Genomic DNA, 14,708 nt, shown 5'->3' with positions numbered 1-14,708 from the left:
AACTGTATGCTTCAGTGGAATAGTCCCTACTATGCTATCCAGTATGTGCCACAGTGTAATAATATCCATATTACATTGTACAATATACGGTACGTGCTATGTGGAATGATAAATATATTCTGGTATGTAGTATATGCTGCTGTGTAATATCATGTTATAGGCCGTATATACCTATGGTGCTGAGTAATAATCTGAAATGATCCAGTATTCACCATGTGTAATATTAATCCATCATATATGCTAGTACCCTCTGTTTTACATAGTATATGTGATGTTACATAGGTTCTGGTATATAGTATACGCTGCTATGTAATAACATGTTATATGCCATATACTCTTCCTTACCAAGAAGGAAAAGTTGTGGAGATACGGAAATCGCAGGATGGATAGACATGTTACTTATATACAAATGGTGAAAATGGAAACAACATTTTCAAAACCTCTCACTTTATTTAGTATGGAGTATGAGCACCACATGCAGAGATGCACGCACACACCTGGACATCATATCAGGGAGGTTATTAAAGAGAACCTGTTGGCATGATTTTGTATTGTAGCATTAAGTCATGGCTGTAATACTGATCATAATGACTCCTTTGGTGAAGAAATCCGCTTTTTGCTTCTTCTGTAATCACCATGAGAAGTTTTCATCTAATGCGCTTTTGGTGCACAGAGCCGGACTGTGCACTGGTCTTCTCCGCCTACCTCCGGTGTTTCATCGACAGGTCACTGATTTCCCAGTCACTTGCCTCCTGTTCTCATACTCTGTGCTGAATATTGATATTTTGAATATTTTATTTCCATATTTTACATAACAGGAACGTGTGTATTCATTCTGTGATGTCCATAATTCCACAACGTTTCCTGCTTGATGTTGCAGATTCAGTGATCAGGAGTTATATAGTTTAACGAGTCTGCAGTGCACCATATAGTATATATCATGTCTAATAACCCATCATTATGCAGTACATGGCAGTATATTATATATATTCTATCTAATATGATCAATATGTTCATGGATATTGTTATGCCATATGAGTGTACGTTTCCATATAACCCATAATTTGCTGTAGTATGTGTCTGTGTAATCCTCTGCCACATGCCATGTACTATATACTGCTATGTTATAACCTGTTACATTGGGTACGTGCTATGTAATATTGAGTGGTTTGTGATGTATAGTATCACAGAGGCAAATGTCAAATATTTCCCCAGTATCCATAGAGTTAAAATCACTCCACATTTATTGGTGTCTTTTGAAAATAGATGAGCTTAAGTCTGAATTCAGATGTCCGATATTTACGGTCCATGTTCAGAGCAGACACGCGTTTCCTGGCCCTTATGTTATTTGCAGTATCTCAAATTTGAAATACTGAGTAGTACATAATGACGAAAGCTTCTTATTTATGCATGGAAATATTACTTTATCTTATAACGATTCCAAGCTTAAAGGGAACCTGTCACCCCGTTTTTTGAGATTGAGCTATAAATACTGTTAAATAGGGCCTGCGCTGTGTGTTCCTATAGTGTATGTAGTGTACCCCGATTCCCCATGTATGCTGAGAAATAACTTACCAAAGTCGCCGTTTTCGCCTGTCAATCAGGCTGGTCAGGTCGGGAGGGCGTGGTGACATCGCTGGTTCTTCCTCAGCTTTACGTTGGTGGCGTAGTGGTGAAGACACAGCGCGCGATCTGCGCTGTCATCCCTTTCGTCCGTGGGGGCGGCCATCTTCCTGGGGCCGCGCGTGCGCAGATCGAGTGCTCTGCTGCACGGGGCTTCAGGAAAATGGCCGCGGGATGCCGCGCGTGCGCATTAGAGATCGCGGCGGCCATTTTCCCAAAGCCGAGTTTGCATCTCGGCTTTGGGAAAATGGCCGCCGCGATCTCTAATGCGCACGCGCGGCATCCCGCGGCCATTTTCCTGAAGCCCCGTGCAGCAGAGCACTCGATCTGCGCACGCGCGGCCCCAGGAAGATGGCCGCCCCCACCGACGAAAGGGATGACAGCGCAGATCGCGCGCTGTGTCTTCACCACTACGCCACCAACGTAAAGCTGAGGAAGAACCAGCGATGTCACCACGCCCTCCCGACCTGACCAGCCTGATTGACAGGCGAAAACGGCGACTTTGGTAAGTTATTTCTCAGCATACATGGGGAATCGAGGTACACTACATACACTATAGGAACACACAGCGCAGGCCCTATTTAACAGCATTTATAGCTCAATCTCAAAAAACGGGGTGACAGGTTCCCTTTAAAGGGAATCTGTTAGTAGGATCAGCCCTCCTAAGCCGTTTACATGGGCATGTAGGTCCTAGGAAGCTGAATAAAATGATACCTTGATTTCTGTGATCCAATGTCTTATTCCAGAGAAATCCACATCGTTCTTTGTATGTAAATGAGCTGCTAAGACCTATGGGCTGGACATAGATCTCCCTGAGAATCTGCCTCCAGAGCTTATTTTATATGAAAGGGGGCATTACCAGTGTGAGACATGTAACGACTGCTCTCGGCTCTCCACATGTCACTGCAGAGCTGTGTGTGATTATAACTAACCCAGTAAAGCAGAGCTGAGCTTTGTTTCTTTACAAACATATCCCTGTTTCCAGCAATGTGTCACTTACTGGCTTGCATGCTGATATTTTGATATAGCTACTGTTTTCTCTGCTGAACACCCAGCAGTAAGCTGAGCTCTTTGTAACCCCGCCCCCACCACTGATTAGCAGCTTCCTGTGTACCCTGTACATGTATAGAAAGCTGCTAATCAATGGTGGGGGCGGGGTTATAAAGAGCAGGACGACTACGTGGCAAGTGACATCTAGTCCTCTACTAATAATCTCCTGCTGATAAAACATTGATTTTATTGAAGCACACAACCCAGTAAGTGATGCATCGCTGGAATCAGAGTCTCAGCCACTACATCATGCAGCTCTCAGATTAAATAGCAAAAACCTGCTTACAGATTCCCTTTAAATTAAGCTCTGGTCGCAGATTCTCAGGCGGACCAGTGTTTCGGCCATAGATCATAACAGCTCATTTACATATAAGAAAAACATGGCTATCTCTGGAATAAGACATTGGATCACAGATATCAAGGTATCATTTTATTCAGCTTTCTATGACCTACATGCACATTTAGAAGGACTCATCCTAATGAGATTCCCTTTAAATAGACAAATGAGGCCATTCTAATCCAATATTACGTCGTACACTAAATATAAGTAGAATACAGCGGGCTTCATTGTCAGAGCCTGTATTCTTGGTGGTCCCAGTCCCCTGCGGGCTGTTTGAGGGTTACTGGTGTATGTGCTCTGCTTGGTCATAGGAGCAGAACAACTATAAATGTTGGACGCGAGGTCTCATGACAGACTCTAGTGGCACCAGACGGACTCCATTGACTATGATGTGATCAGGTTTCAATCATGGTGTCTATCCATTTACCAGACAAACAATATACTGTATTGTATTTTTAAAACCTACAAGTGAAAAGTAAGCAAAAACCCTGATGTAACTAAGTAAAAAAGCAAAAGTGCTTTTAAATAACACAGAGTTTTTAGTAATACTGTTTTTTTTAATCAAAAAATAGCACAAAAGCCATCCCACCGCGTCAAGGTAACTCTGATCAGGACAGTCCTACACTGTCTAATATTAAAACCTTACCATGTGTTACCTAGTTACATCAGGGTTTTTGCTTACTTTTTCTCTTGTAGGCTTTAATGTTTTGTGGCCAATGTGAACATGCGTTTAACTTCTGCATGTGTACCAACTCAAGTTAAGCTCAATTTTTGTGCATTGTATTTTTAGCCTGATCTGATCAGCGCTTATATTGGGTGCAATTCACCCATGTACAAAATGTTTAATAAAAGAGTAATAAGAGCAGATGGTGACGGGGAAAAGAAGACGAAAGCTCGTGAATAATTCATGTGAATTTGATCTAATATGAACTCTGTGATGTGGACATATAATTACTTGTGCCATATAAAATGCATTTATGTCACTGAAAAGTCTAATGGTGTGAGTGGGTTTGGGGAAGGAGCTAGATTTTTTTTTTTTTTTAATATTTATGATTGTTTTTCTTTGACATTTTTACTGTGTGATCTTCTCCCAGAGGATTGCTGGGAAGACACAGATTATGTCCACCCAGCATGCTCCTCTCCTCCAGACACATCGTAGTTGCCTGTATGTAGACAGACCACTTCCTGCAGTCCTGGTCTATTTGCTTCAAATATATGGGACAACTTTGGGGGCATTTTGTATATATTTTGGGCTAAAAATATTTTTTGTAATTAGATTTCTTTCTTTTCCACCATTTGACTGTTAAGACCATTTTTCACCCTGCTCCGCAATGCACGGACTAGCTGCGGTTCTCCTGACTCGAGCGTGACAGCTTCATTTATTTTATGAGGCTGTCACGCTCAGGTCGGGAGAGCCGCAGCTTGTCCGTACATTGCGGTCCGATCTCGGACAAATTTACACGGATATCAGAATGCGCCCTTAAGCTGACTTCATAGATTTGTGTCTCCCTGACCTGAACTCGACATATATGCCTATGAGGCCGTCAATTAACAGTTGAGAGACCCTCAGGCAGTCAGTGCATCAGACCACGAAAGATACTGATTACATCAAACCAGGAATATTAAGAACCTGTTTGCATTCTGATGGAAGTTTTTATCTGTCTTTTATTGACTTTCTATCAGCTCATCTATCGCCACAGAAAACATTAAAAAGGAAAGTGGAACTTTCATATAATTATCACTCAGATGAGAGAAACTCCTTAAAAGACAGATAATAAGAGTGAAAGCACATTTAACTTGCATAATTATCGTGATCACTCGTTTCCTGGTAATCTTGTAGTGTGAACTGGTTGCCAATCACCTGACTGAGCAAAATGGTCGTTCGTTGGGTGAAATGATCTTTTTGGTTTGTTTAAAGGGAACCTGTCACCCCCAAAATCGAAGATGAGCTAAGCCCACCTGCATCATTCTTTCATGCTGTAGATAAGCCCCCGATGTATCCTGAGAAATGAGAAAAAGAGGTTAGATTATATTCACCTGGGGGGGGCGGTCCGATCCGATGGGCGTCGCGGTCCGGTCTGGGGCCTCCCATCTTCATAGAATGATGTCCTCTTCTGGTCTTCACGCTCCGGCGCAGGCGTAATTTGTCTGCCCTGTTGAGGGCATAGCAAAGTACTGCAGTGCACAGGCGGCGGGAAAGGTTAGAGAGGCCCGGCGCCTGCGCACTGCAGTACTTTGCTCTGCCTTTAACAGGACAGACAAAGTACGCCTGCGCCGGAGCCGCAGCGTGAAGACAAGAAGAGGACATCATCATAAGAAGATGGGAGGCCCCGGACCGCGACGCCCATCAGACCGGACCGCAGCAGGACCGCCCCTGGGTGAGTATAATCTAACCTTTTTTTCTCATCTTTCAGGTTACATCAGGGCCTTATCTACAGCATTACAGAATGTAGATAAGCCCCTGATGCTGGTGGGCTTAGCTCATCTTCGATTTTGGGGGGTGACAGGTTCCCTTTAAACGATCACTGTTCTTGGCAACACGTCCTGTGTAAACAGTACTCGCGCTTCTGAAAACATTGATAGCCTATGCCCACTGGACGATCTAAATAACTTTTGCCTGCCAAGGTCTCATTTATAATGTCACTTTAAGTAGACTGTGAACGGGCACTCCCGTGATTTCGTCGCCTGCGTTGAAACATTATATTGCTTATGTCATATATTCCTGCACCATTTCACGTATGTGCTAACATCTGAGTTTCTACTCGTGTAATATTCCTCTGCTGATTCCCCCATGGTCCCTGCATGTCTTACAGTGAGGACATCCTTTATTTTGGAACATACTCATCTTAATTTTTTTTAAGTTCTGGAAAACTCCTTTAAGGGAATATTCTTACAATCCCTAAATATTTCTTACCGATTGTTGAGGTCTGACATTTGGGAGCAATCCCCCATAAATGCCTAGAAAAGGGTTTTGCCTCCATGGAACAGCAATGTGCCGTGCTTCTCAAATGCAATATAAAGCAATCAAAATGTCTTCTATACCTCCAATTACACTGTGTGCAGAATTATTAGGCAAGTTGTATTTGGATCACATGATACTTTTTATACATGTTGTCCTACTCCAAGCTGTTCAGGCTTGAGAGCCAACTACCAATAAGTAAATCAGGTGATGTGCATCTCTGTAATGAGGAGGGGTGTTGTCTAATGACATCAAAACCCTATATAAGGTATGCATATTTATTAGGCAACTTCCTTTCCTTTGGCAAAATGGGTCAGAAGAGAGATTTGACGGGCTCTGAAAAGTCCAAAATTGTGAGATGTCTTGCAGAGGCATGCAGCAGTCTTGAAATTGCCAAACTTTTGAAGCATGATCACCGAACAATCAAGCGTTTCATGGCAAATAGCCAACAGGGTGGCAAGAAGCGTGTTGGGCAAAAAAGGCGCAAAATAACTTTTCATGAATTGAGGAAAATCAAGCATCAATGCCGTTTGCCACCAGTTTTGCCATATTTCAGAGCTACAACGTTACTGGAGTAACAAAAAGCACAAGGTGTGCGATACTCAGGAACATGGCCAAGGTAAGGAAGGCTGAAAAATGACCACCTTTGAACAAGAAACATAAGATAAAACGTCCAGACTGGGCCAAGAAATATCTTAAGACTGACTTTCCAAAGGTGTTATGGACTGATGAAATGAGAGCGACTCTTGAAAGGCCAGATGGATGGGCCAGAGGCTGGATCAGTAAAGGGCTGAGAGCTCCACTCCGACTTAGACGCCAGCAAGGTGGAGGTGGGCTACTGGTATGGGCTGGTATCATCAAAGATGAACTTGTGGAACCTTTTCGGGTTGAGGATGGAGTGACGCTTAACTCCCAGACCTACTGCCAGTTTCTGGAAGAGAACTTCTTCAAGCAGTGGTACAGGAAGAAGTCGGTATCGTTCAAGAAAAACATGATCTTCATGCAGGACAATGCTCCATCACATGCCTCCAACTACACCACAGCGTGGCTGGCCAGTAAAGGTCTCAAAGAAGTAAAAATAATGACATGGACCCCTTGTTCACCTGATTTGAACCCCATAGAGAACCTGTGGTCCCTCATAAAATGTGAGATCTACAGGGAGGGAAAACACTCCACCTCTCGGAACAGTGTCTGGAGGCAGTGGTGGCTGCTGCAAGCAATGTTAATCGTAAACAGATCAAGAAACTGACAAAATCTATGGATGGAAGGCTGTTAGTGTCATCATAAAGAAAGGTGGCTATATTGGTCACTAATTTTGGGGGGTTTTGTTTTTGCATGTTAGAAATATTTATTTCTAAATTTTGTGCAGTTATATTGGTTGATGGTTGACCTGGTGAAAATAAACAAGTGTGATGGGAATATATATATATATATATATATATATATATATATATATATATATTATTTTTTTTTTTTTTTTTTTTTTTTTTAAGTTGCCTAATAATTCTGCACAGTAATAGTTACCTGCACAAACAGATATCCTCCTAAGATAGCCAAATCTAAAAAAACCCACTCCAACTTCCAAAAATATTAAGCTTTGATATTTATGAGTCTTTTGGGTTGATTGAGAACATAGTTGTTGATAAATAATAAAAATTATCCTCTAAAATACAACTTGCCTAATAATTCTGCACACAGTGTAGTGTCAATAAAAATGTCAACTCACCACATGAAAAACAAGCTTTCACACATATGTAAAAGAAACAAAAAATGTCAATAAAAACTGTCTCTAAATATTCACCTACGAGTCTGAGCCGCTAAGGCTACGTTCACATTTGCGTTCTGCCGGGCTGCGTCGGGCTCAGCCGCGGCGACGCATGCGCCCCTATATTTAACATGGGGGCGCATGCGTTTTGCGATGCATGCGTCTTTTTTGCCGCAAGCGTTAGGGCGCAGAGGATGCAGCAAGATGCATTTTTTTGCGTCCAAAAACCGGCGAAAAAGGACGCATGCGTCGCAAAACTATGCGTTTTGCATGCGTTCTTGTTTGCGTTGTGCATTGCGTCACCGACACAGCAGCGCACAACACAAATGTGAACGTAGCCTTAGAGAGAGATTCAAAACTAGAGGTGCAACTCAGTCCATTAGCACGTCAGTAATCTGTGACTGCTGGATGGGAGCCATGAGAACTGCCACGTATATGACGGCATTCATGGCTCTTCTTTTGATTAGCCGGCTTGGCATGACATCTTCATTGTGGCATGATACAAGTTACCGTATTTTTCGGACTACAAGATGCACTTTTTTCCCCAAAAATGTTAGAGGAGAATGGGGGTGCGTCTTGTAGTCTCAATATACCTACAAATCATGCGGCAGCGGCGGCGGTCCCGATGCAGCCTCCCTTCACATGCTGGTGTGGCTGTGGCTGTGCTGCGGGCAGGGGCTGTGCTGTGGGGCTGCGGGGCTGTGGCAGCAGCTCTCTGGGCTCAGTGGGGGCTCCGACGGCATTTTGAAAAAGCCCGGAGGTCCCCCGCTCATCCGTTAATGGCATGTTGCGGTGGCCTCCGAGAACTTGGCGCAGGGAAAATGGCCGCCGGGCCGACGCACGCTCAGATTCAAATCTCGTCAACGAATCTGAGCGTGCGCCAGCCGGCGGCCATTTTCCCGGCACCCATGTTCTCGGAGGCCACCGCAACATGACCATGCCATTAACGGATGAGCGGGGGGCCACCGGGCTTTCACGAAATGCCGTCGGAGCCCTCACTGAGCCCAGAGAGCTGCTGCCACAGCACAGCCCCTGCCCCGCAGCACAGCCTCGGTCCCTGAGCCCAGCCTCGGTCCCTGAGCCCAGCCCCTGCCCCGGAGCCCAGCCACTGTTCTGGAGCACATCCCCTGCCCTGGAGCACAGCCACTGTTCTGGAGCACATCCCCTGCCCTGGAGCACAGCCACTATTCCAGACCACAGCCCCTGCCCCGGAGCACAGCCACTGTTCTGGAGCGGAGCACAGCCCCTGCCCCGGAGCACAGCCACTACCCCGAAGCACAGAGCCTCCACCCCTACCCAAGCACAGAACACCAGCCTGGGATGGGATTTTCTGGAGGCCAACGCACCAGCCTGGACCACCGAAAGACCCCTGTGACCACTTCTCCACCTGTGCCGATCCCTTCACTGATAAGCTGAATTCAGACTGTAAGACGTACCGCCATTTGAAACATTTTTTTTTTCCCTTATTTTTATTCTGAAAATTTGGGCTGCGTCTTATGGTCCGGTGCATCTTATAGTCCGAAAAATACGGTACGTTGCGAGGCCAGCTAATCAAAAGAAGATCTGTTTTGTTGTCAAGTATTAGGTGATGTAGATACGGAGACACTCTTGAGGCTGGCTTCCTCAGGGAAAATGAGTCAACGGCTCACACTCCAAATTTGATCTATAAAATCTGGGATGGGGCAAGGTCATTCTCCGTATCAAGGGATTCACAAACTATTCCCCTCTGTGGCACAATCCTAAACTAAGTTAAATAGCTAAACTAGAGGGCTTCGGTGAGAGGGATTTTGCTATTGATCCCAATAATACGTGATGGATCAATCCAAAGTTTTAGGCTATTATTACTTTGTATCTAGATAAGCATCCCATGTTGGTCAGATCAAAGTGGGAAGAAGAGCTTGGCCCATAGCTGAAGAACAATGGACAGAAATACTAGAAACAACACTTATACTATCTTTATCTAAGAATGTCCCAAATTTTCCTTATCCACAGGGTATATAAGACACCTAATATATTGTTTAAAATTGGGTCTCGGACTGAAGACTCATGTCCGAGATGCGGTACGAATGGGGCCCATCTGATGCATGTGCTATGGGAATGTGTTGATATAGGCCACTACTGGGTGGGGGTGACCTCTCTGATTAAACAAGTATTCGGGATACACATACAACTTGATTCTAGAGTGTGCATACTGGGCCTTCTGGGGGTAGGGGTATATTTAAGATCCCCTGTGACTACCGCCATTCTGGGCATGCTGTTCCTGGCCAGGAATTTGTTAACATTGCACTGGTTAGACCGTAATCCCCCAACATTGGAGGAATTGAAAGCTAAAATTAATAATACCATATGCTTGAAGAGAGGTACTTACATTAAAAGGAACTCAATAAAAAGGTTTATAAATATATGGGAATGGTGGCTGGTAACCCCTGGGGTGGCATCTGTGGACCTACTCAGAATAACTGTACTAGACCGGTTGGCTATTTGGGCTTTTTAATTATTGTATGTTGAGGACATATAGATACCAATTATTTTCTGTTCGTAAACATCTTGTTAGTGAACATAGTAGTTTCGGTATAATCCCTGCATTTAATAGTGTGTCACCAGGCTTTGGGAAAATCTTCATTTGGACAAAATTGATAACTCTGGCATGGAATACCTTGGCAGATATAGGACTATGTAAACTGTAAGGGTTAAACTTGTTTATTGTGTTTGTACTATAATGTATAATGTATGTACAGCCAAACGGGAAAAATTGAGAGGATAGCGCCACACCACTGATGAAAAAAAAAAACTTTATTCAAGCATAGCAAGCCATATTAAAAACATGAAAAGCCTTACGCGTGTCAGGTGCATGCAGCACCCTTAGTCATAGGATCATGCTGCATGCACCTGAAACGCGTAGGGAATTTCATGTTTTTAATATGGCTTGCTATGCTTGAATAAAGTTTTTTTTTTCATCAGTGGTGTGGCGCTATCCTCTCAATTTTCCTGTTTGGCTGTGCTCACTAGCCGTGCGAGCACCCACCTGCCTTCTGATTTGGCTCCACCCATCTGGTGCTGCATGTGGATCCCGTTGAAGCTCCAAGACCTCCTTCTCCTGTATAATGTATGTCATTGTTTATGAAATTGAATGATCAATAAAAATGATCTGATTTAAAAAAATAAATAAATAAAAATGACGGTTACACTTTAAAGAGGTACTCCCTTCTTAGCAAGCTATCATTCATTTAAAGCATAGGTGATAACTTGATGATCGCTGTGGGCTCTCCCCAATCCAAAGAACAGCCCTCTGAAGTCACAGCCTCACTTGAAGTGATGGTCGTGCACGCGCCTCACTGTTCCATTGTCTATGGGACTGCTGGGCATAGTTGAGCGCTATTCAGCTACGTCTGGCAGACCCATATAGGCCATGTGCACACGCTGCAGAATGGTGTGCTGATTTTTCCGCACTGATATTTGTAAATCCGCAGGTAAACCACACTGCGGATTTACCGCGGAATTACCGCGGTTTTTGTGCGGATTCCACCTGCGGTTTTACACCTGCGGATTCCTATTGAGGAGCAGATGTAAAATGCTGCGGAATCCGCACAAAGAATTGACATGCTGCGGAATATAAACCGCTGCGTTTCCGCACGTTTTTTCCCGCAGCATGTGCACTGCGGATTTTGTTTTTCATAGGTTTACATGGTACTGTACACCTCATGGAAAACTGCTGCGGATCCACAGCATCAAATCCGCTGTGCATCCTCAGCAAAATCCGCAGGGTGTGCACATAGCCATACACTAAAACTGGAATGGTGGCAGGAATGGACAACAGGGCATTGCATAGAGACCTCATTCTCAGATTTGGTGGACATGTCGGCAATTAATAAGTTACCATCTTTCATTTGGATAGGTAAATAGATAAATAGCCAGGATGGGATAACACAAGTCCAGCTACAGGCTGACTGTGTAGATTGGTATTCTTCATATTCATGGTTACCTGGAATGTATGCATTTTACTCTAGTAGATTTTGTTCTGTATTATATGGTTAGTATCAGTGTGTGTTTTAGTAGAGAAGAATAGTGATGAGTGAGTGTACTCGTTACTCGGGTTTCCCCGAGCACGCTCAGGTGGTCTCCGAGTATTTGTTAGTGCTCGGAGATTTAGTTTTTGTCGCTGCAGCTGCATGATTTGCTACTGCTAGACAACCTGAGTACATGTGGGGGTTGCCTGTTAGGGAATTCCCACATGTGTTCAGCCTATCTAGGAGATCACCCGAGTATGCTGGGGGAAACCCGAGTAAGGCTATGTTCACACCTTGCGTCGGGTCCCTGCGGGTTCTCCCGCAGCGGATTTGATAAATCTGCAGGGCAAAACAACTGCGGTTCTCCCTGCAGATTTATCGCGGTTTGTTCCGCGTTTTCCGCTGCGGGTTTCCGCCTATACTATTGATGCTGCATATGCAGCAATATGCAGCATCAATAGTAATGTTAAAAATAATAAAAATTGGTTATACTCACCCTCTGATGTCCGGATCTCCTGGGCGCTGCACCCGGCGGTCCGGTTCCTAAGATGCTGTGGGAGAAGGACCCTTCGTGACGTCACGGTCATGTGACCGCGACGTCACCGCAGGTCCTGGTCGCACAGCAACTCTGACCGGACGGCCGCGTGCAGCGCCCAGGAGCTCCGGACATCAGAGGGTGAGTATAACCAGATTTTTTATTTTTTAACCCCAAATATGGTTCCCAGGGCCTGGAGGAGAGTCTCCTCTCCTCCACCCCGGGTACCACCCGCACATTATCCGCTTACTTCCCGCAACGTGGGCACAGCCCCATGCGGGAAGTAAGCGGTTCAATGTATTCCTATGGGTGCAGAATCGCAGCGATTCTGCACAAAGAAGTGACATGCTGCGGGTTGTAAACCGCTGCGTTCCCGCGCGGTTTTTCCCGCAGCATGTGCACAGCGGTTTGCGGTTTCCATAGGGTTTACATGTTACTGTAAACGCTATGGAAACTGCTGCGGACCCGCTGCATCAAAATCGCGGCGGTTCCGCGGTAAAAACCGCTAAGTGTGAATATAGCCTAACAAGTATACTCGCTCATCACTAGAGAAGAAGGTAATACAGGTGCTAACTTCATACTTTTTTCCTTTCTTTTTAGGAAATCTTCTTTATTGTCTACTTCATGATGGTGACCAGAATGGAGGTCACAAGTGAGGTGACAGAAGTTATATTAAATATCACCTTGGAAATCATCCATCTGCTAACCGGAGAGGTGAGGGTTTCCGGAAAAAAAGTCACATGAGCACATGACTATTAATAACACAAAGTAGTAGTAGAACAACCATGGCACTCAAATAGCCCTACAGTTAAGGGTAGAATTTTAGCATTAGCAGCCTGCTTATGAACCTACAAAACATTTTAGGATACAATCTGTGACCAAGGTCTGGGATAAATCAAAAAGTTGGCTATCCTTATTTTTACCATATCCCGGCTTGCCAATAAAATTCAAACTTTAGCTGCTTGTCTACTTGAGTCTAGTAGAGGTTCTTCTACTATTGTCTGGAGGGTCAATCCATACCACTGAGTACCGCCATTGGAAAGTTATGAATGTTAACCAGAATTTCAATATAGAGTAGAGATATGACTGGAAAGATGAGGAATTCTGGGAATGTATATAGTGATGTTTTACATAGCCTCTCTACATACACAGGATTGCGCAGTAGTGAGAAAGGCATCTGGAGAGTGTGTGACCTCCAGCAACTATCCTAATATAGCAAGAGGATGGCACATGGCACAGAAGCCTATCATAGAGAAGCCTCTGCCTCATTCACTGATCAATGTTAAGAACAATGAGCAGAAGATCCTAGAACTCTCCAACAAGATCATTGAGCTGCTGACTAGAGAGGTGAGTGCTGCTGGGAATATTGGGACATTATACAGTAACACAAGAGGTAATGTTTCCAAATAATGATTGTTTCTTTATGTGTCAGGTTCCTATAAGGTGTCAGGATGTTTCTGTCCATTTCTCCATGGAGGAGTGGGAGTACATAGAAGGACACAAGGATCTGTACAAAGATATCATGATGGAGGACCACAAGCCACTAACAATATTAGGTAATCATACCCCACTCCACCTAACCATATGTTTTTTTTACTTAGGCTTGTTCCACAAAATGCTTCGCCACGTGGGAGGACTTTATGTAAATTTTCATGAAAGTGAGGGTTTCTTGAGTGTTCCTAGGTGATTGGGGACATGGTTTAAGAGCTTTCCTTGACTTGCGATTACAAAGTTGAGAGGTATGAGTATGAAGTTATTTTTACCTAGTGTCCAGAATATAGCTTAGGAGAGTGTCATGCACAGTGTGGGAAGACTAAGTGCAACATGAGGGGAAAGGGGACCCAAACACTAAGGATGTGGGGAGTGGAGACCCCTAGGCAGCTCTAACATCCTGTCTGCCCTAAACGTCCCTATGTAGGTTCTACACCTATCGCCGAGTAGGAACCTAATCCCTGCCTGACCCTTAGCAATAGGCCCTGGTTAGGGAGAGGATGAGATGAGCAACTAGTCAGTCCCAACTAAAACGAAAGACAGGGTAGACGAATAAGGGGAATAGTTATCTTGAGCACATTCAGAGAGGTAACAACAGACGTCCTCCAACAGCACCAGAGAGGAAGATAACCGACTGCTATAGTTCTGTAACGGGGGCCAGGGTGGTAACCGTACAGAGGGATTGCTGCTGCTTCCTCATCACACCCCGACGCTCCACTACAGAAATATCATGTCCATTTTGTGGTGTGCTGTGTGTGTGTCAAGTAGTTCACCCACCTGTGAGTCAGAATCCTTCACAGCATACAGGGCTCCAATCCGTCGCAGACACACACAAATATTATCAAAGTCCCGATTCATTTTCAATAAAACTTTACTCAATTTGTGCATCTTTATAACAGACTTAATCCAACAATCTTCAAAAGATATAAGAACTTCTC

General features: G+C 44.3%; 1 protein-coding gene across 2 annotated transcripts in view; it reads left to right on the top strand.

Moving 5' to 3' along the window:
- The window catches only part of LOC138665345 (oocyte zinc finger protein XlCOF7.1-like), a 75,364-nt gene that overhangs the window by 38,361 nt on the left and 22,295 nt on the right, over positions 1-14,708 (top strand). For both annotated transcript variants that reach the window (XM_069752739.1, XM_069752740.1), the window contains exons 2-4: positions 12,880-12,993; positions 13,432-13,626; positions 13,712-13,835. In XM_069752739.1, coding sequence (XP_069608840.1) covers positions 12,880-12,993; positions 13,432-13,626; positions 13,712-13,835 — 433 coding nt within the window. The remainder of the gene's footprint in view (positions 1-12,879; positions 12,994-13,431; positions 13,627-13,711; positions 13,836-14,708) is intronic.

Source organism: Ranitomeya imitator, chromosome 2 (genome assembly GCF_032444005.1).
Source record: "Ranitomeya imitator isolate aRanImi1 chromosome 2, aRanImi1.pri, whole genome shotgun sequence".
Taxonomy (NCBI): Eukaryota; Metazoa; Chordata; class Amphibia; order Anura; family Dendrobatidae; genus Ranitomeya; species Ranitomeya imitator.
The sequence above is the reverse complement of the archived record's forward strand: the minus strand, read 5'-3'. Positions and strand labels throughout refer to the sequence as shown.